General features: G+C 36.0%; 2 protein-coding genes across 7 annotated transcripts; both read left to right on the forward strand.

Annotated features, from left to right (window-relative positions):
• Positions 1–986: 986 nt before the first annotated feature.
• On the forward strand, positions 987–9,435 carry uba3 (ubiquitin-like modifier activating enzyme 3; the record flags this gene model as incomplete). 3 transcript variants are annotated; one of them, XM_084101673.1, is made up of 18 exons in its annotated part: positions 1,184–1,244; positions 1,378–1,416; positions 1,842–1,962; positions 2,610–2,690; positions 2,851–2,933; positions 3,021–3,101; positions 3,487–3,530; positions 3,697–3,761; positions 3,900–4,055; positions 4,138–4,240; positions 4,358–4,471; positions 5,944–5,997; positions 6,114–6,150; positions 6,239–6,320; positions 6,432–6,532; positions 8,455–8,518; positions 8,639–8,693; positions 8,799–9,435. In XM_084101673.1, 18 exons carry the CDS (start codon positions 1,225–1,227, stop codon positions 8,885–8,887), a joined length of 1,389 nt encoding a protein of 462 aa, XP_083957799.1. In that variant the 3' UTR covers positions 8,888–9,435. The 3 variants fall into 3 exon arrangements, with proteins under 3 accessions (XP_083957800.1, XP_083957799.1, XP_083957798.1); XM_084101674.1 differs by lacking the exon at positions 1,378–1,416 and having other exon boundaries at positions 987–1,244; XM_084101672.1 differs by lacking the exon at positions 1,184–1,244 and having other exon boundaries at positions 1,349–1,416.
• Positions 9,436–10,121: 686 nt separating this feature from the next.
• tmf1 (TATA element modulatory factor 1) lies at positions 10,122–21,344 on the forward strand. 4 transcript variants are annotated; one of them, XM_084101885.1, is made up of 17 exons: positions 10,122–10,654; positions 11,943–13,243; positions 13,805–13,908; positions 14,351–14,477; positions 14,573–14,678; positions 14,807–14,949; positions 15,095–15,261; positions 15,386–15,542; positions 15,810–15,902; positions 16,582–16,738; positions 16,861–17,053; positions 17,209–17,278; positions 17,364–17,456; positions 17,657–17,779; positions 17,881–18,036; positions 18,185–18,310; positions 20,496–21,344. In XM_084101885.1, exons 1-17 carry the CDS (start codon positions 10,519–10,521, stop codon positions 20,634–20,636), a joined length of 3,393 nt encoding a protein of 1,130 aa, XP_083958011.1. In that variant the 5' UTR covers positions 10,122–10,518; the 3' UTR covers positions 20,637–21,344. The 4 variants fall into 4 exon arrangements, with proteins under 4 accessions (XP_083958011.1, XP_083958009.1, XP_083958010.1 ...); XM_084101883.1 differs by having other exon boundaries at positions 10,139–10,654; positions 11,943–13,264; XM_084101884.1 differs by having other exon boundaries at positions 10,139–10,654; positions 11,943–13,264; positions 17,884–18,036.
• The last annotated feature ends 982 nt before the right edge of the window (positions 21,345–22,326 follow it).

Consider the following 22,326-nt stretch of genomic DNA (forward strand, 5'->3'; position numbering starts at 1 on the left):
CACAAATGAAGATCTTATTGGTGAAATCTGACTGAGAGATTCTGTCTCTAGACAACTACACAACTAGCACTTTGACGCTTCAAAAAGTTCATAAAGAGATTGTAACACTAATCCATATGAATTGAGCTTAGTCCAAATTTTCTGAAGAGACTCGACCGCTTTATATGATGAACAGATTGAATTTAGGCTTTTATTCACAAACATTAATCAACTCACACATGTGGTAAATGGAAGATCAAGCATGTTAATAAGGATCATTCTCATGTTACGCAGTACGTTTGAGCTTCCGCAAGAGGTTTGCAATGAGGATTGTTCTCGTGCGTCAGGCATGTTTGGTTGAGCTTGTTTTTGCTCTCTGAACAATGTTTATATGTGAATAAAACACTAAATTCAATATCTATTTATCATATAAAGCGATCGTGTTTCAAAAAATTTGAACTGTACCGCTAAATTCATATGGATTAGTTTTATGATCTCTTTATGAACTTTTAGAAGCGTCAAAGTGGTAGTTGCGTAGCTGTCAATGAAGGGACAGAAAGCTCTCAGATTTCATCAAAAAGATCTTCATTTGTGTTCCGAAGATGAACGAAATTCTTAAGGGTTTGGAATGGCATGAGGATAAGTAATTAATGGCACAACTAAGTAGCTTTTATAAACGTGCCTTAGAAAAAAACATTATGCATCTTGATACAAAACAATGGCACTGACATATTTTAAGATAGCCTATGCCAGTGCAAGTTGCTTTCAGTTAACAGCTCAAGACATGCATTTTAGTGTGGGACTAGGCTTGTCTGCAAAACCGGGACAAATGTCATACTTATGACTTAGTATGTCCTAATTTCGGACGTTTTATTTCATAATTGTGCCATATTTTAATTCACCAAAGCAATTTTTTGGTGGAATAGGCTTCCTTCCATACTGTTCATAGAGCGGATGTTGATCGCTGCGCTCTGATTGATTCAGTTCAGTGAAGGATTCGTCAGGCTGATTCAAACCATAGATTCAAACCGGTAATTCGTCTTTTTGAATTGTTAAAAAAAAGCCTCATTTGTGCCGTAATTTTTTGTTTATTCACATTAAAATACATGTTACTAGAATATATGAATTACCTGACAAAAGGCTGGAATGAAAGACTCGAGACTTTTATGTTGAAAATAACAATGTGCGACAAGTGGATAGCAGTTTTTTTCTGGTTGCGCATTTCACTTGAATCCGAATGACAATATGGCGGAAGGAGAGGAGCCGTAAGTGAAATTTTACACACAACTGTTCATAAATCCCTCGTAACAGTGCTTGTAGTTCAATCAACAGGACGCAAGAACGTTAACTTGCGGGTAGCAGAGCATGAATGAACCTTCTTTTATTCTCTCTTTTTAGGGAGAAGAAAAGAAGGAGAATAGAGGAGCTGAATGAGAAGTTAGTGAAATGAAAGATGAGAATTTAGATGTGGCAGCCAGCAGGTTTGCTTTGGGAGGTGTTAATTCTTAAAGTTAGCTTTATCTATAATCCAGATACTGTTCAGACATTATTTTGAAGAGCTCTCCGCATATACTGTATATATATATAATCTGTCTGAAACCTAGGTGAAAGCTTGCAAAACCTCCAAACACTGCTGTTTGCACACGTGCCATAATGTTCTTTCTTAATATATAATTTATAAGACACCTTCTTTGTATTAATTATGAAACTTACATAAAGTCAGTGCCATCCAAACCAACCCAATTAATTGTTGTATATATAATGTATTGTAGATTATGTTATGTGTGAATGTGTTTTATAATTATTTAATAATCTTGGTGATGTGTGTGCTGTGTAGTTAAATCTCTATATTTTTTTCACAGAATGGTTGTGGATGGAGGGAGTGGGGACAGCAGTGGCTGGCAGGGAAGATGGGACCATGTCAAAAAGTTCTTAGAGAGAGCTGGACCCTTCACTCATCCGGATTTTGAGCCCAGCACTGAGGTAAGATGTAAAACATAACATAACACATCATAACATATACATTCCACACCCCTTTTATAAATGTATAAATCTATGCCCACTTTTAGGGAGAGAAGCACAGCTGTGAATTCATATTATCAGAACAATTAATAATGTTTTTCTCTGCCTGAAGTACAGAATGACTGCTTTAAAAAGAACAGACTGGCCGCTATTTTATGGTTCATAATTACTACACTGACTATGCACACCGTGGTCTACTTCTCACAAAAAAAAAAAAAGCAATTGTACACACAACCCCCCACTGTGGGCTGTGATGCCATGTGAGTGACAGGTTGTCCCGCCCTCCTGCCAAAAATATGTCATCAGAAAATAGATATGTCACTTCAAGAGGGAGGGGGATTTATTTTGATTTGAAGATTATGAGAGCATCATTTTTAATTTTACATTTTTTCCCAGTAAATTTCAAACAACTGGAAGATTCATGGGGCCATTATTTATCAAACATTGCTGTGGAGAATTGAGTCAAAAAGGTTTAGAACCAATGTGACTATAGTTTTTGAGCCATTTAGCTTCATGAGCGTCTGATCCAAGATCAGTCAGTTTGTTGTAAAACCTGAATGTTACTTTACTCTCTTTTCTTTCCATAAATTGTGCACGTCTTCTTCCAGTCACTCCAGTTTCTGTTAGACACATGCAAAATTCTGGTTATTGGAGCTGGTGGACTTGGATGTGAGCTGCTCAAAGATCTGGTATGGCCCTTGTTGTGCTGCATTTGTTAACTTTAGACGGATTCTTGTTTGTTCCTATTCTTGAATGATAGCTGCAATACTCTAGTTGCAAAAAGGCTACTTGCTAATGTGGTTTTTTTTTTTGTCTTATGCTCATGTATGATACAATTTCATCCCCCAGGCTTTGTCAGGTTTTCGACACATTCATGTGGTGGACATGGACACCATTGATGTTTCCAACCTCAACAGACAGTTCCTCTTCAGGTTAATCTTAGTCAGCTGATAGATATCTTTTTGAAACATTTCTTATTCTTTTTCTGTAATGTAAACTGCTTTCTGTTGTATCTTTAGACCAAAAGATGTGGGCCGACCAAAGGCAGAGGTTGCAGCAGACTTTGTAAATGACAGGATCCCAGGGTGCAATGTTGTCCCGTATCCTTGTCCTGCTATAATTATTGTTTGATACACTACCAATCAAAAGTTTGGGGTCAGTAAGATTGTTATTATTATAATTTATAAAAGAAATTAATACTTTTATTCAGCAAGGATGCATTAAATTGATCAAAAAAGGTATTTATAATGTTACGAAAGATTTCTATTTCAAATAAATGCTGCTCTATTGAACTTTCTATTTGTCAAAGAATCCTGAAAAAAATTCTGGATTTTTTTAATTTAATAAATTTGTTTGTTTGTGTTGACTTCAAAAACATTTAAAAATCTTATAGAGCCCAAACTTTTCAAGACCCCAAACTTGGCAGTGTATATGTTATATTGATGTATGTCAAAATATTTCCATTTTCTTTAATCAGTAATGCAGACATTTTAAGAAAATCCAGGACTTGGATGAGACATTTTACAAGCGTAATTACCACCTAACTGTTTTACATTCATCTAAAATGTCGTAACTTTTCTAGCACTATACAAAATGTGACGCTGTTGTTCTGCAGTGTGAGACTAATTATTATGACAGTTTTTTTTTTTTATCTTGAAATCTGAGTAATGTAACTGTGTCTCTGTTACTGCATAGAATTTCACATAGTAGTCTGTGGCCTGGACTCTGTTGTTGCCAGAAGATGGATGAATGGCATGCTGGTATGTATTTATTTTTCCGAAACATTCAACAATTTGTTCATTCAAATCTATAGACATAAAGTCTTCTTTATGTCATGTAAATAAAGTGTTTCTATACTGTGAGAAGTGTTTTTATTCATTTGGCTTTCTCTTTTTCAGTTATCCCTGCTGATTTATGAAGATGGTGTACTGGATCCCAGCTCCATTATTCCTCTAATAGATGGTGGTACAGAGGGCTTCAAAGGCAATGCCCGAGTCATTCTTCCAGGCATGACAGCTTGCATTGATTGCACCCTGGAGCTTTACCCCCCACAGGTGCATACTGGGATTTTGTTTTATGTTGAATTTTTAAAAGCCTTTTGTCATACTCATTTTTTTTTTTTTTTGCCCTACACAGATAAACTTCCCAATGTGCACCATAGCCTCTATGCCACGGTTACCTGAACATTGTGTTGAATACGTCCGCATGCTGCTTTGGCCCAAAGACAAGCCTTTTGGAGGTACATTAATTTGCGGTATTTACATGGAACTAGGCGTACAACCGCAAACTGATATTTTGGTTATATTGCTGCTTGGCAGCCTGCTAATATTTCCAATTTTTTATGTATTTTCCTTAGATGGTGTGGTGCTAGACGGTGATGACCCAAAGCACATCCAGTGGGTGTACCAGAAATCTTTGGAGAGAGCAGCAGAGTTCAACATCACTGGGGTGACTTACAGACTCACTCAGGGTGAGTGACACAGACCTGCTCAGTGGGCCTTTATCAGGCATTTCGTGAAATCCTCTCGTTTGTTGACAGAATTTTTCACACAATTTCACAGAACTAATGTGCCTTTTAAAAATATGAATGCTTGTAGCCTCTTTCACTTTATTTGGTAAACAATTCCTTTCTTAGGTTGTAAGACCAAGGTGCCCAAACCAGCTTCAATCCTCTCCCTCTCATTATTATTGGGCCCACAATAAGAATTTCAGTTTCGTCTTTGTTCAACTTAATCAAAAAAATAATAGTTTCATCCATTTTACAATGCTGTGTCAAATGCAAAACAGTGTCTCTGAAATCAAGTGAAATATATAATTATAATTCATGTCATATTTCTGAATTATTTTTCCCAAAGGGAGCATGTATAATGAAAATAAATGTGGCCCAAGAATTGATCCTTGAGGAACACCATATAACATTCCATATGTTTTTGATATATTAACTAAAAAGGTCCAATCTATAATAAATGTTTTGAACCAATTTAAATCGTATAACAAAACACAACAAATATAAAACCTTTTTAAAGATCTCTATTTCAAATTAATTCTTTTATTTTGAACATTCTATTGATTAATGAATCCTGAAAACAATGTACCATGGTTCCAACAAAAATATTAGGCAGCACAGCTGTTTTCAACTGATAATAATAAGAAATGTTTGAGCAGCAAATCAGTACCGTATATTAGAGTGATTTCTGAAGGATCATGTGACACTGAAGACCGGAGTAATGGCTGTTGTAAATTTAGCTTTGCCATCACATAATTAAATTACATTTTAAAATGTAAAGTATATATTAAAATAAACAATGTAAAATTAAAATAAAAATTTTAATCATATTTTGCAATATAAATAAATTCAGCCTTGGTGAGCATAACGCTGTGTCCGAAATCGAAAACTTTCCTACTATTTAGTATGCGAAAAACAGTATGCCAACAGAGTAGTATGTCAGAATGCATAGTATCCGAAAAACAGTAGTCAACTGATGCTGGTATAGGTCATGTGACAGTAGCGTCATGGCGGCTATAGTTCATTCGAATTTAATTCGTACTACCTATATTCATACTATATAGAACATACATTTTTAATGGTCACAAACTTCAAATTCAAATGTAGTACGTATTCAGACAGTATGCGATTTCAGACGCAGCGCAGCATAAGAGACTTCTTTTAAAAACATTAAAAAAATCTACTTTATAGGTCCCAGGACCACTTATTGGGAATCCAAACCATATTTAGGGATTAGAATATCAGATCGACTTCAGTGTGCTTCATTTTGGGAGTCTTTTGACTTGGGACAACCATTCTGAACACCTTAACAATGCGTTCCAAAACCAAAACAAAACAAAAACCAAAACATTCAGAACATCTTAGCATCATGGTGCTTGCTTTTGCACAGGCAAGCCCCAATCAAATGTTGATGAACCACCTCACCTGTGTTTCAGGGGTTGTGAAGAGAATAATTCCTGCTGTGGCTTCTACAAATGCTGTTATTGCTGGTATGCTGACATTGCAAATGTTCTCTGGTTTTGGCATGCTTGAAAGTTTTTTTATATTTTTCAGTAAGTTGAGTTGTGACTGAAGATAAAATTTCTTTCTTTCTTACACATTTCAGCTGCTTGTGCCACAGAGGTTTTCAAAATTGCTACAAGGTAAGTTATGATAGTGTATTTTCAAGAAGAGAGCATTGATTTCATCGTTCATTCACATCTCTTTTGTTCTTTTACCTTTGCCGAACAGCGCCTATGTTCCCTTGAACAACTACCTGGTGTTCAATGATGTTGATGGGCTGTACACGTACACCTTTGAGGCTGAGAGAAAGGTTAGTGATATGAACATGATTTTAAGTACATAACTAGAAAAAAAGAGACATTAATACTAGATGTCTCTAAAAATCAACACAGCTTAAATGTTGTCCATGTTGCATGTGTAGGAGAACTGTTCTGCTTGCAGTCAGGTGCCACAGGACCTGCCGTTCCCACCTTCAACTAAACTACAGGAGGTTCTGAACTACTTGACTGAGAACGCCTCTCTGTGAGTCACAATGTTCCTTAAAGGTCCCATATTATGCCCCTTTTCACAAGATGTAAAATAAGTCTCTGATGTCCCCAGAGTGTGTATGTGAAGTTTCAGCTCAAAATACCCAACAGATCATTTTTTACAGCATGTTTAAATTGTCATTTTTTGGGGCTCAGAAAAACGCGCTGTTTTAGTGTGTGCCCTTTAAATGCAAATAAGCTGCTGCTGGACGACCCAGGGGGCGGAGCTTCATGAGCTCGCGCTCAGTCTCTCAGGACAATTTCATCTCACGGAATGATGATAATATCAGAAAATCTCAGTAACGGTGTTCATTTCGAGTCGGACAATAATGCCTACAGAGTCAGAGTGCTGTATAGAGATGAAACAGGTATAGTTTAGTAGTTTAATTACGGTTATTATAACGTATTTGTCATCTGCTTGTATGTATCCATTATTTATTAATAGCCTACAAGTCTGCTGTTTCTGACCAGGTCCGAATGATGATCAAACATATACTGATGAGTTTAATAAAGTTTATTGTACATCACACAAAAGATGAAGCGTCAGTTTTACTTCAGAAAATCACTGTAAGAGCTGAGTAAACACAGTAAGTTATAAGAAGTGCGCAAGTACATAAACGAATTTCGGTAGAGTTGAGGGAGCATTCCTGTGGGCGGAGGTTAGTCAAAAAACTGTTCTACTGACGTCATTAAAGAAGGAATAGAGGGATGTAGTCCAAACGGGCCGTTCGATGTAGGCGACTTCTGTTAAATAAAATATCTCGCTTGACATTGAACTTTGAGCTTTATAATTTTACAGATATTATTTATACTTTAACAACAACATTACACACTAACTAAAGTTTGAAACATGGGATCACGAAGAACGGGACCTTTAATGTTCAACCATTGTTGATGAACATAAAGCCTAATAGTAACAATGAAACAATATATATATGCTTGTTTTCTTATTCAAAATATATATATATACACACATATACATATACATATATAGGATATTAGGGTGTAACGGTACACAGAAGTCACGGTTCGATATGTACCTCGGTTTTGGGGGCACTGCTGTTCAGTACAATCGAAAAAATGGTCACACTTTAGTTTAGGGTCCAATTCTCAATATTAACTTCGACTTTTGCCTCTATAAACTCCTAATTACTTCTTATTAATAGTTAGTTAGGTAGTAGGTTTAGGAATGGGATAGGATTAAGGGATGTAGAATATGGTCATGCAGAATTAGGCACTAATATATGCTTTATAAGTACTGATAAACATATCCTAGCAATTTGCATGCTAACATGTTAATAGTGAGAATTGGTCTTTAGACCAATTGGTCTTTAGACCCTAATCTAAAGTGTTACCGGAAAAAGCAACAAATCCGCAATTCTAGGTTTATTTTATTTTATTTTGAACAGACAGTTGTGCAAATTACAGTTTTTTTTTTACACCGACCTAGCAACATTTAGTCCCCCCTGAGGTAGTTGGTACAGTACAGCCTCCTATATTGTATTAAGCACTAAGCAGTAAACAGAATGCACTCTTGCATAGGTCTTTTTTTTTTGCAGGGCTGATAAAAAAACAAAAGGTATTTGGTCACAATCAGCTACAATACTGAGAAGCATCTCGTGTTATAAAAGTTTAAAATTAATAGAATAATGAAAAATAAAACTTGTTCATTAGGAGTCTTACAATTTACTCCACTTTAAACTATATGTAAACATTCAAAGCTTAAGCCCAGCCCTCCTATACTTAATATTTCGCATTACGCTCCGTTTCGCTTCTTATCTAGTGGTCTTTGTTTTCGGGATGAATACATGTACTGTTACACCCCTAAATGCGCACACACACACACACACACACACACACACACACAAATGCATATAAATCATTTTATGATTTATCATTGTCTTTTTTTTCTCCTAGCCAAATGAAGTCTCCTGCCATCACTACAACTGTGGATGGAAAAAACAAAACTCTGTATTTACAGGTTAAATGTTTTCTAACATTTCTAACAGAGTGCTCATAATTTGATTTTCTTTACATGCATTTTATGCATTAGCTGTATTATATTTAAAGTACATTTGAATCTGTTTGGTTTTATTTTCAGACTGTGGCATCTATTGAAGAGAGAACTCGACCAAATCTAAGCAAAACACTGAAAGGTGATTGAAAGTCTTCTTTGACATCATGTAGTATATGTAACTTATTTTATAAGAATATTTCAAAATATTTTGTTTAACCTATTAAATGTCCCCTTGTGTTTGCAGAGCTTGGACTTGTGGATGGCCAAGAGCTGGCAGTGGCTGATGTCACCACTCCTCAGACAATGCTCTTCAAGCTCAACTTCATCTCATAGAACAAATGCTTCATTCTGATGGACAGTGGTTATTGCAGTCGTCATCAAAATGAAGCAGACTTGGAAATGTAGCCTATAAGCTCCATGCTTCAGTGCATCAACAGCATCACATGCACATGCTCAGTTGGAATAGCTGCGGTTTGTATTTAGGGTTTTTGGTCCACTCTGTCCATCAAAGACACTTACAGAAGGCATTTGTTTCGTTGTCTTGCACTGCTATATCCGTAGGAGTCATTTTTGTGGTTTTCTTTTTTTATGCAATCTGTTTATCTATTTATTTTGTTGTTGTGCATTCAGACCAGTTTGACAGTATGTTGTTCAGTGTCTTGTCTTGTTGAAAAAAAAAAAAACTTTCATGTTTTGAATTAAAATTGGAAACCTTATTTTAAACAAGTAATGAAGTCCCAGTCCTATAATGTTTTCCTAACTTTAAATTTAAAATATCCTTTTACCCAGTTTGTGAATACATTTACTTGGTTAAATATTTAAAAAGGCTCAAAATCTGATGGAATCTCCAGAATAAAAATATTTTGTAAACAAATACAGAATGTTGCATTGTCAATGTAATCTTAAGAAAGTCATTTTGTATACTGTACTGTTTGTGTGATTTATGTGGCATTGTCATGGAATACAGATATGGAAATACAATGCAGACTCTAATCCACAAGGTCAGACCTTAGTGTCTTTGTTTATTTAAAAGTTCATTTGGACAAGTCACATGGCCACATACAACAATGGATAAAACTACAAATGTTGCTTGGCAAGCTACAAACTGAAATGAATTAAGCTACAGTTACATTATTTGTTTGATAAACTGCTTCACTAGTCTCCCATTAAATCTTTAAAACTAATATCATACAAGTCAATAATTATGATTAATATAGACGTAATTTCTGTAACGTATTTATTTTCGCTAAAGTATAATGTTCTCATTACAAAGCCAATAGACACCGTGTTTAGTTATGCTTTGACAATAAAAGTAATTTTACGTTCAGTCGGTAAATTTTTTTTTATTTTTTAAAGAGATTTAAAATAACAACTGATACTTTAAACGTTTACTTTTTTATTGAATAACAAAAAAACACAACGCCCAGGCATTGGTAGTACCTGCTACCAACCAATCTAATAATAACTTAATATATTTTATAGTAATATATAGTATAAAGTTATATAGTATATAATATAATTCTACAATAAAAAATAAATAAATAATTGTACTTTTGACGTCGGTGACGTGGCCCTGACGACGTCACCTACAGGATAGGTTGATGATACGTGGATGGGAAGTAGTTCTCGAGCTGCACGCCAGAGGAAACCTAAACAAAACAATGCGAAGAAGTCCAACCTAGATGCCGAGTAGCTCGAAAGCAAAGAAAAATGTCGTCCAGTCCGTCGTTTATGTATTTATATTATTGACTTTCATTTTAGCATGGAATTATGTCGACTGTCAGCGAATTGTCAGTTGTTTTGCGAGCAGAATTAGCCGCCAAGCTAACGTGGACAGCGGCCTAACATAAACACACCAACCTGTTCCGGCTGTTAGTGTGGAGTAAACCTGCTCTTATTTGGGAGGCTTTTAATAATGTTGTGTTTTATGTAGACGTCACACAACCAGGTGGAAGTAAATCAATATGAGCTGGTTCAACGCGTCTCATCTGTCGAGTTTTGCCAAACAAGCTCTGACAACTGCTCAGAAATCCATCGACAGAGTTCTGGACATTCAAGAAGAGGAGCAGTGGGGTGACACGACCAACCCGTCCTTTGCTGGTAAATTTAGTATTAGATGATTGACAGTCCAGACAGGGTGTCATTATCAGTGACAATTACTGCACAGCATTAGATCTATAATTGTTTATGCTTCATATATTTCTGCAGGCTACATTACAGTCACCAATCGGCTACACACATATTTTCAGCTGACTACATAACGTTACATTTTGCATAATCCATATGCAGTCAGATAGCTCAGATAACTTTAAACGCACATGGAAACCTTCCCGCAGAACTGAAAAATAAAACAAAAGCCTTTACAACCAAGTCATTCAGACAGAATCACAAACCAAGGCCAACATGAAACTTCTTCAAAGATGATCTTGGTTTCCAACTGGAAACCACCTGATTTCACAAAAAAGCCACTAAAGAATACAAAAGAGTTTGCAGTTTTGATGTATTGTGTTTCCAAAGGTGGGATTTGTTTTCTTCCTTTAGCTCATGTTTAGAATGATAAAATAGAGATGTTGGCTATGATTCAGTAGCTTTAGGCTTGATCTGTTTTGGTTATGAAGCTTCTTTCTTTTAAAGGGATAGTCCACCCAATAATGCAAATTCTGTCATCATTTACTCAGACTCATGTTGTTCCAAACCCACAAGACTCTCGTTCATCTTCGAAACACAAATGAATATATTTTCTCATAATTGATGTCCATTATTGAAAGTCCATGCAAGCAAAAAATGTGACGGATCAAAAAACAAACAAACAAAAAAACATGGTAAAAGTAATCCATGATTTGAGTGATTTAATTCAAGTCTCATGATATGATGAACAGATTTAATTTAAGATTTTATTCAGATATAAACACTGATCAATGCACATGCATAGAGCTCATCAGAAGTGGTAAAAGGAAGCTCATTTGTACTTGCTTGACGTGCAAGAATTCAGGTTTGTTCTTAAATGCCAAGGAAGTATGGATGAGCTTGAGGTGACTTTTTGTACTTTTTGATCTGTGAAAGTGATCAAAAATGATGAGAGATTATTAAAAATATCTTCATTTGTGTTCTGATGATGAATGGAAATCTTATGGGTTAGAACTTGGAACCACATGAGTGTGATCAAATATTGACAGAAATTTCATTTCTTTTCAAAATAATGAATATTGAGTTATATTATTAATTCAGGTGCATTGATACTATTGGATGAGATTGTAATTGTACTGAATTGAGCTGGATAATGATGACATTTGTATTCCTATAAGCTGCTTATAGCTGAAATTGAATTTTTCTTAACTGATGAAGATGAACTTTTCAACATTAACACTGTTATTTTTTTTTTCTTCAGATCCACCAGGCAAGCCGGTATCAACAGGATGGGGTATGAACCAGTGGGACTCGCCCTCTGAGGAGCATACCAAGACTCTCCCTCCATCATCTGAGGCCATTACTAAGCCCGTCACATGGACCGTTGTTGATGAATCGGAGGATTTCTTCAGTGCCTTTCTGCCTCATGGGGAGATACAAACTGTAAGCAACACTAAAGTGGTGTCTGTGCCACCTGCCAAGTCAAACCGGAGACTACGGGAAAAAGCAGACCAGGAGAAGGAGCTGGAGGTCAGTGATTCACAAGGTCTGACAGACCTCAGTAAGTGCAGCAGCCAGGAAACTTTTGAGATAAAGCCAACTGGGACAGAGCTTTTGGAGCAAAATTCATCCTCGACAGATGAGCAGTCACAACCAGAACTGGTTGTTCCTGCTTCGGTTGTTGCACCGGAAGAAGCTGTCGAACAGGAGGCCAGCGAGGACGTGACGGAGTCAGATGGCTTGGCTTTAACTTCAGATGTCACACTCACAAATGTACCTTTATCCTCTTCAGAGGCCGAATCTGTTGGTGTGTTTGAACCAGCTTTGACCATCGAGACCAAAAATCCAGATAAAGCCTTGCCTGTTCCTTCTAAAGAAATCCTGTTAGAATCCAAAGACGCTAAATCAGAGGACAGACAAAGCAACACCCCGTCTCCCCCTGTTAGTGCCTTCTCTTCTGGTACTTCCACTACCAGCGACATAGAGGTTTTGGACCACGAGAGTGTGCTAAGCGAGAGCTCGGCCAGCTCCAGACAGGAGAACGCAGAGGCTAAAGCTGGTCTGCACCTAATGCAAGGCTCTTTCCAACTGCTCTCCGCCTCGACATGCAGCGACTTCCCTCGTTTGGATGAATACCCAAAACTCACGGAAAGCTGCGGCTCCTCGTCTGATGCCTTTGAGCGCATTGACTCATTTAGCATGCAGTCGCTGGACAGCCGCAGTGTCAGCGAAGTGAATTCTGATGACGAGATCCCAGGCAACCGCACATTAGCCTCCATCACGGCCGGACCTTTGCCTGCTCCTCCCCAGTCAGTGCCACAGACTAAACAGGAGGAAGAGGAGGGTCTAACTGAGTCTATTAATGAACAATCACTGGATGATAATGAGATGGAGGAGAGCGGCCGCAGTGCAACGCCAGTGAACTGTGAGCAGACGGATGAGCTGCAGGAAGGCGAACAGGAAACTGTTGTAGAAAAAACTGATGTGAACGAAACTGCAGCATCACAGAGTACTGAAGAGAAACGGGAAGATTCACCCTGTCAGATTTTCGATCTCCAGAAGGTTGGAATAATACATAAAAATGTAATATAATATAATTATTAAATATACACTACTGTTCAAACATTTGGGTTGGTGATATTTTTTTAAAAGGTTTTTGAAAGCCTCTTATGCTCACCAAGGCTGCATTTATTTGATAAAAAACAGCAGTAACATTTTGAAATATTATTACAATCTAAAATAACTGTTTTCTATTTTAATATATTTTAAATTGTATTCTTTTCCGGGTTATAGCAAAGCTGAATTTTCAACATCATTACTATACAGTATTTAGCGACACATGATCTTTCATAATTCCTTCTGATATGCTGATTTAAAACTTAAGAAACATTTCTTATTATTGTCATTTTTTCAGTATTTTTTTAACGAATAGAAAGGTTAAAAGATCAGCATTTATTTGAAATCTTTTGTATCATTACTCGATCAATTAAATGCACCCTTGCAGAATAAAAGTATTACCGGTAATAAAAAAAAAGTTACTGAACACAATTTTTTTTAATTGATATTTTTTCATGTGTCATTGAATTAATATTCTGTTATTTTTGTTTTTCATAATCTCCACAGATTATTGAGGAGCTTTCTAACCGACTAGAGAAGAGAGAATCACAGTTGCTTGTGGTCAGTAAAGACAAGGCCAGACTTGAGGAGGAGTGTGACAATCTCAAAGAGTGAGTTGAGGAACATGTGCTCCTAAAAACCATCTGCTGTTGTGATTTCTTAAATGATAAATGTTTGCAATAGCTAACTAGGGTATAGAAACAGGTGGAGGCAGCAAAACCTTTTTACACAGCTTGAGGAAAACCGGGTGCTGTGTTCACACACTGTTGGCAAATGAAGAGATTAGCCAACAAAACACTTAATTTTGATATACAGTGTGTCCACACCTTTCAACATGTACATTGCATAAAAAATGGGATCTGAATAATTTCTTATTGTACAAATTATCATCTTGAATTGTCTGTAGGTTGGCATGTTTTTAGGGTTTTAATCTTATTCTGTTAAAGACATTTAACTCCACTGCATTTCTACACAATAGTGTTTTTTTATTTTTCTTATTTCAACTTTTTACATGCCTGTTGAATTAGCATTGACGAGACTTGTGTTTCACAGTGAGATGATCAGCTTGCAGGAAGAAAGCTCTGCTGTTCAGTCTTTAAAAGACGAGTTCACTCAGCGCATAGCTGAAGCTGAGAGGAAAGCTCAACTTGCCTGCAAGGAGAGAGACATCGCCAAAAAGGTGTCCATTTTTTTAAATTGTTGTTTTGAATTTATATAATTCTTACAACCCCAGTCTTGTTTTGCATTGAAATGCATCATATGCCATGGTCACAGGAAATCAAGGGCCTCAGAGAAGAGCTGGCAAGCAGGCTAAACCCAAATGAGACTCTGGAACTGATAAAAGAGAAAGAGGAACAGATCCGAGAGCTTCTTGAAGAAGGTGAGTGTTCTAGTCTTTTATGTGTTCAACGTGACATGGATGATCAGATCAAGATTTTACTGCGTGATCTTACAAGGAACTGCTTCTTTGTTAAGGGTGTGTTTGTTTACTCGTTTCTTTCTGATTAGGTGAGAAACTGTCCAAGCAGCAGTTGCAGCACTCCAACATCATAAAGAAACTGCGTGTGAAAGAGAGAGAGAGTGATGCACAAATCACCAAACAGACCAAAAAACTAAAGGAACAGGAAGAAGAACTAAAACATTTGCAGCAGGTTTGGAACACAACCTTGAATCCAAAGCTGTGTTGTTTATAGAATAAACATGTTTATTGTTGTAAAGTACTGTATATTCAGTGTTCATATCAAATGCCAGCAGAAGGAGTAGAGAATGTTGAGGTTTTTACAATGATAATTGCAGGTTTTGGATGGTAAGGAGGAAGTAGAAAAGCAGCACAGAGAGAACATTAAGAAGCTGAATGCTGTAGTGGAGCGGCAGGAGAAGGAATTGAGTAAACTGCAGACCAGCAGCGAGGAGCTTCAGGAAAATAATCGCAGTTTACAAGCAGCACTCGACAGCTCCTACAAGTAAATAAATGCCACATAACTGACTTGATGCTATACAGTACACTTATTCACTGTCCCATTGTCACTGCAGGTCTGGCGGTGGTCTCTCCCAGTTTATTGATTTTATTCGTTTTTCACTGTATAGAGAGTTGGCAGAGTTGCACAAGGCCAATGCCACCAAGGATAGTGAAGCCCAGGAACTGGCACTGAGCAGAGAGGTACATGCGAAAGAAGAGCTGAGTTTGGCTTTGGAGAAAGTCCAAGAAGAGTCACGCTTACAACAAGAGGCACTGGCCAATCAGGTAATTTTGTTTTGTTGGTTTTGTTAAAATGCCTATTTTTTATGTCATTATCATATTATTATTAGTTTATATTTTTACTGACTTTAATTTCTCTGTGCTTAAAGCAGTATTTAAATGCTTGTTTAAATATTTTGAGGAACTTTGATCACTTTATTCTGGGGTTACTTATCCAGTTATACATGCTTTACTTTAGTGTCTTATTAATCTCCAAATTCTAGCTTTTCTATGTGTGACTGTATTTTTTTTATATTTTTTTTTAATGTTGAGGTGGCAGATTTGAGGCTGGCTCTACAGAGGGCCGAACAGCAGCAGGCCAAGAAGGAAGATTACCTGAGAGAGGAGATCAGTGAGTTACAGCAGGTAACTAGAACACCTTACAGCCAGCTTACAAGAATTATTGCACTATTTATTTCATTTGAGCCATCGTAAAGAAACTACGGCAACCTACTATAAGCTCATGACTATTGCATTTTTGTTAAAGGAAGTATCTCCCTGATTTAAGGAGAAAAAGACAAGTTCTAGTACAAACCCCAGAGGTATAAAAAAATTCAGTTAATTAACAATAAATTTTTTCTGCACATGAAATATGTACAATACCATTCAAACATTTGGGGTCAATAAGATTTTTTTTAAAGAAATGTATATTTTATTCAAGAACGCATTGAATTAATCAAAAGTGACAGAAAAGACATTAAGAATGTTACGAAAGATTTCTATTTCAAATAAATGCTGTTCTTTTGAACTTTATATTCATCAAAGAATCCTGAAAACTGTTTTCAACACTGATAATACGTTTCTTGAGCACCAAATCAGCATATTAGAATAATTTCTGAAGGATCGCGTGGCACTGAAGATTTAAAATACTTTAAAATAGAAAATAGTTGTTTTAAATTGTGATAATATTTCATAATAATACTGTAATTTTGATCAAATAAATGCTGCCTCTGTGAGCATAAGAGACTTCTTTCCAAAAATCTTACCGACACTAATCTACCTACAGTGTAGGTGATGGTTACGCTGTCATTTTACTCTTCAACAGAGGTTACAAGAAGCGGAGTCCAGAAACCAGGAACTTAGCCAAAGTGTTACGTCAGCATCACGGCCCCTCCTGCGACAGATTGAGAACCTCCAGGCCACACTTGGTGCCCAGACAGCATCATGGGAAAAACTAGAGAAGAACATCTCTGACCGCTTAGGTGAGACTTGCTTGTTTTGAATGAACATTAGTGGCTTATGTCATCTTAAATCTGATGATTTCAAACAGTAAACCATATATGACATTCACCAGTTGTTTTCACTTATCATTCTCTCTTCTTAGCTGATGCCCAAACTCAGCTTGCTGTTTCTATAGAGAAAGAGCGTTCGGCTACAGAGGAGCTACTAGCCATCAGAGCACAAATAGCATCTTTAGAGTCCCAGGCTTCATTGTTGAGGCAGGAGAAAGGACGCCTGCAGGGGCAGCTGGATGCGGAGAAGATGCGGTGGGAAAAACTGGAGGATGACTTTAGCAGGTAGGAGATGTGTTTAATATTGAAAAAGAAGCTGGCATTGTAAGTTGCTGTATTCTCACACTGATTTAAATTGTAATGCAGACACATGCATTTTCTGTAAAGCTGGAAATGTGAATGTCATCTATTGTGAATTGAATTGATTTTTGTATTTGTAGGGAGCGTGTAGAGCTGGAGAATCTTAAATGGGAACATACTCGAGTCTCAGAAGAGGCCAAGAAGGAGAAGGTACCATTTGCTTTTTTGAACACTTTAGACAAAACGTATACACAAAAAATTATTCTCAATGTCTGTATTATTTGGTCCTCTTCAGTTGCTTCTCACCAACCAACTGGAAATGGAGAAAATGAAGGTGGAACAGGAGAAGAAGAAATGCTACCTTGCACAAGAGGCCCTCAAAGAAAAGGTTTTGCATGAAAAGACCAGACTTTGCTCTTGTGTTCTGAATCTGCCTTTTTATTAATCTTTACCCCCAAAAATAGTTACAATTATCATTTTATACAAGATCCAAAAATCACACCTAGCAGTTATGATAATAACTGTGCCATAAAATCAACTCATTTCAAGAGTTTAAAATGAGGGGTCTCTGTGTTTTTGTTTCATCAGGAGAGGAAGTCTCTAAGTTTGTCTGTGACTGATGCCCCAGCGTCCTCCACTCCCTCATTGTCCCGCTCTAGTTCCGTTAGTGGAACTGAGCATGCTGGCTTACCATCCTCCATGTTCTCACAGGTACATTCATCTCACCCCTGTCCGCACCTGTTGAGATGCAGAGAATCTTTTCTCTTCCTAAATATTTCTCAGTTTGTCACAGTCACTTGTTTTTTTTTTAGCAGGAGGATTCTCTCGACCATTCTTTTAGCACTATGACCATGTCTATCAGTGGGACTAACCTATATGAAGCGGCTCGACTGGGTGGTGGATCCAGTATCATTGAGAGCCTGCAGTCTCAGCTCAAGCTCAGAGAGGGCGAGATAGCCCAGCTGCAGGTACACCTTTTAATGTAATAGTCTTTCATCATGGGTTTGGAAGATTATACATTTACTGTAATGTTTAAAACGAGTCATTTAACTTTGTGTTTAAAAGCTGAATATTTGATGTACTAATTTGGATTCAATTCTTTTGTTTATCCACAAGATGGAGATTGCTAGTCTAGAGAGAGGTCGAACTGTGATGACAGAAGAGCTTGTGCGACTGACCAATCAGAACGATGAGATGGACAATGAAGTGAAGGAAATCCCTAAACTGAAAGTGCAACTGAAGGTGAACACAAGCAAAATGCTACTTTAAAGCAGAGACAACTGTAGGCAGTTTATAACAGACTGCTACAAATTTACCTGCCGTTTTTTGTCTACACCAGGGGTTGGGAACCTTTTTTGATCAAAGAGCCATTTTTTCATTTTTGGTTAATGCATTTTTCCAAAAGAGCCACAGTAAAAAAATAATATAATATTATTATTAAAGGCGTGCTTTTTTTCAATAAAATTTCGAGAGAGAGAGAGAGAGAGAGAGAGAGAGAGAGAGAATGCACACAGTACTTACATCTACTGTGTTTATGTGAATACTCGACTTTGCATTTTGATATATTTCTGTGTTTATTTGGCCGTTTAGGCGCGCGACCGAAGACAAAGGCTAGGCCTACTATGCTTGTCCGTGTTGTGCTCGGAGCGCGCGCACAGCATCCTGTCAGTAGAATTCAGTTCTCTTTCGCGACTTATCGCTCTTTTAATATTTATTTTCACTATAAAACATATCCTGCTCTTTTCTTTCTCATTCACTCATGTTTTATTATTAATAACTTTAAACAGAATCAACTGAAATCTGCGCGGATTATCAAAAATACGACACATTTATAGGACATAAAGGGTCTCTGCGGCTAAAGTGAAAGTACCATCGGGTGAAATGTTTCGAAATGTCTCTGCACAGCAAAGCACCCATTTCAATAAAAGGATATATTAAAGTTTATATAGCCTACTTTTACATTTTCGCTGCTGTTCTAAAAAATGTTTTCGTCATTACTTTAAACAAGCTACAGCTGCTTGAATCCAGTGCAGGAGCTGTAGGTTACCACAAACGTATAGCCTAAGTGGTTAGTTGATTGCTGTGGTGACTCATGACACTCGCGAACAGCACTGAACACGTACTTTTTCCGGTACAACTTGAATATTATTATTATCATAAACGTTTAATTAACTTCAGTAGGCTGTAGGCTATAACAAGGGAATTGTAATTGGCTGCTTTTTCTGCAGAGAGCCGATCTCTGTTGATATGTCTTATTTTTTTTAGCGATCGTTTGTTGGTAAAGGGTGAGAGACCTCGCGAGCCACATGATTTTTGCCAAAGAGCCAGGTGTGGCTCGCGAGCCATAGGTTCCCGACCACTGGTCTACACTAATCCGGAATCATTTGAAAACGCATCTTTTCTCTATGTTTTGGCCTTCAGTCCACACTGAGATAGCATTTTTGTCTTGTGAAAACTGAGCTTTTTGAAGACACTCTCCCAAGTGGGTAAATTCTAAAACGCTGTTTTCATGTTGAAGTGTGGACTGTGAAAACGGAGCTATTTGAAAAGAATTACACATTTTGTCATGTGACGCATATTGTACCGATTGATATCACTGGCTACATTTACATGCAACCAAATAATGCATGTAAACGCATGCATTAGTAATTGGATTGACGGCTCAGTTGGACTGAATTGCCTTCATGTAAACACCTTAATATTATTATTATTATAATAAGATATATACTATCATTCAATGGTTTGGGGTATTTTTTGATGTTTTTGACTGAAATCTCTTATGATCACCAAGGCTGCATTTATTTGATCAAAAATACAGCAAAATAATATTGTGAAAATAACTGTTCTGTTTTAATACATTTTAAATGTAATTTAATCCTGTAATGGTAAAGCTGAAATTTCAGCAGCAATTTCTCCAGTCTTCAGTGTCACATGATCCTTCAGAAATCATTCTAATAAGAAACAAGAAACATTTCTTGTTATTATCAATGTTGAAAACAGTTGTGCTGCTTAGTATTTTTTGTGGAGTACAAAAATGCATTTTACCTGATACATTTTTTTAGATGAATGGAAAGTACAAAATATATTTTTTTAAATAGACTTTTTTTTGTGGTAACATTATGAAGTCTTTACTGTCACTTTAGATTTATTTAATGTGTCCTTGCTAAATAACAGTACTAATTTCTTTAAAACCAAAAAATTTGAACTGTAGTGTAAATGTTTAAATTCTTTTTCATGCAGAGTAAATTGTTCACTCTCTGTATCCTCTAAATATAAACAGTGTCTTGATTTTTCATCCCCTTAGACCAATTTCACCATTCCTCATAGAGGATCCTGATAAATGATCTGTTTGCCTAACAAGCACAGTAATAGGTATGAGGCTTTAACCTGTTAGTTAAACACTGACCAACTGTTATGTGCATCACAGGATCTAGAACAAAGGCACAACACAATCCTGCAGATGTATGGAGAGAAGGCGGAGGAGGCGGAAGAGCTGCGTCTGGACCTGGAGGATGTGAAGAACATGTACAAAACGCAAATAGATGAACTCTTAAAAAATCAAAAATAATAGTTTCTGCAAAAGGACTGGCTCATACTGACCGTAAACAGAGCTTTACTGTAGGAGTGACTGTGCTTCACATCTCAGCATTGGTAACAAAAGACTAAGTACTTTTAAATGTTTTTTTTTTCTGAGAAAATGTTTAAGATATTTCAAGGGTCATATAGTATATAGTTATTTAAGATATGATTCCTCTCACAGTTGTGGGATTTTTTTTTTAAATAAAAAGAATCTCTATAAATAACCATGTTTGGTTTAAGAAATGACATGACTATCTATCAGTGTATAGGTTATGGTTGTTTCTTAACACTTGAATTTGCACAATGAAGTGGGAGTTTGGATTTTAATCTTGAATTAATTGCTATATTTCCCCCTGATCTTCATCCTCTGGACTGCACATCTTACTGCTAAGTAGTTGATTTGCTGTTGACTGTCTCTTTCCAGACAACTCCAGGGTACCACGCGTCCTTCAGACCGCTTAAGTTAGTATATTTAAAGTTAATAGTTAAGTTTTGCACTCATTTTTATCTTGTCTCATGCTGATTGAGCTTTAGTGATGAGGGGGTCCATGAAAATCTTCCACTGTAATATTCTATGAGATATGATCTCTGTAAATCATACATTACAGTCATGTCACTGTAAGATCCTCCCAGTGTATCTTCAGTTTTTGTTGCACACATGTAAATAAAGTAAGAGATATGTATTGGGCAGACTCAATTTGTTTTCCACCCTTATTATTGTATTTAATGTTTAATAATTACAAAGATTACTTGTAGTTATATAGTAAGTAATATACTATTATTATTAGTAGTAGAAGTATTAATAATCTCTGCTTTTATTTTTCCAGCTTTGTTTTGGTATTTAATTACTTATTATTAATTATTATTATTAGTCAACATTTGAAGTGGATCAAAACCTTTCATCAAAGTTATACATGCATTTTGAACAATACCCGTTCTTGTCTTAGGACAACTTTGATGAACTTTTTTGATCCACTTCAAATGTTGTCTACAGCAAGTTATTATTTTAATTATATAGTAATGAATGTATTTTTATTATAATTAATAATATTCTGCTTTTATATTTCAAGCTTTATTATTGTTTTAATGTTTAATAATGACTAAGATATTATTTTAAGTCATATAACAAGGGTTAATAATAGTAATTATTATTTCTTCTTTGATTTGTTTACCAGCTGTATTAATGTTTTTAATGTTAAATAATTATGAAATATTATTGTAAATTATATAGTAATTGATATATTATTTTTAGTAGTAGTATTAATTATCTCTGCTTTTTTCAAGATTTATTATTGTTTTAATGTTTAATAATTTCTAAGATATTATTTTAGTTATGAATTATTTTAATAATAAAGATAACAATCTCAGCTTTTATTTGTTTTCCAGCTTTATTAATCTTTTTTTAATGTTTAATAAATACTAAGATATTACTTTTAGTTATATAACAAGGATTAATAATAATTTCTGCTTTTATTTGTTTTCCAGCTTTATTAAAGTTTTTATTGTTAAATAGTTACTAAATATTATTTTAAATGATATAGTAGCCTAACGCGTATATTATTAATATTATTGTTATTAATAATCTCTGCTTTAATAATCTCTTTTTATAACAAAGACGTTATTATTTTTTAGTTATAAAGTAACGAATATAGTATTATTGGGCATTCTTGGACGTCCAC

This window comes from Abramis brama, assembly GCF_963993115.1.
Source record: "Abramis brama genome assembly, chromosome: 23".
Taxonomy (NCBI): Eukaryota; Metazoa; Chordata; class Actinopteri; order Cypriniformes; family Leuciscidae; genus Abramis; species Abramis brama.

Excerpts from the sequence above, each read along its gene's own strand:
- tmf1 (XM_084101883.1), top strand. The coding sequence starts at position 10,519 with ATGAGCTGGTTCAACGCGTCTCATCTGTCGAGTTTTGCCAAACAAGCT. Across the intron at positions 14,679-14,806 it reads CCGAGAGCTTCTTGAAGAAG|GTGAGAAACTGTCCAAGCAG; the intron begins GTGAGTGTTCTA and ends CTTTCTGATTAG. Across the intron at positions 17,457-17,656 it reads AAGAGGCCCTCAAAGAAAAG|GAGAGGAAGTCTCTAAGTTT; the intron begins GTTTTGCATGAA and ends TTGTTTCATCAG.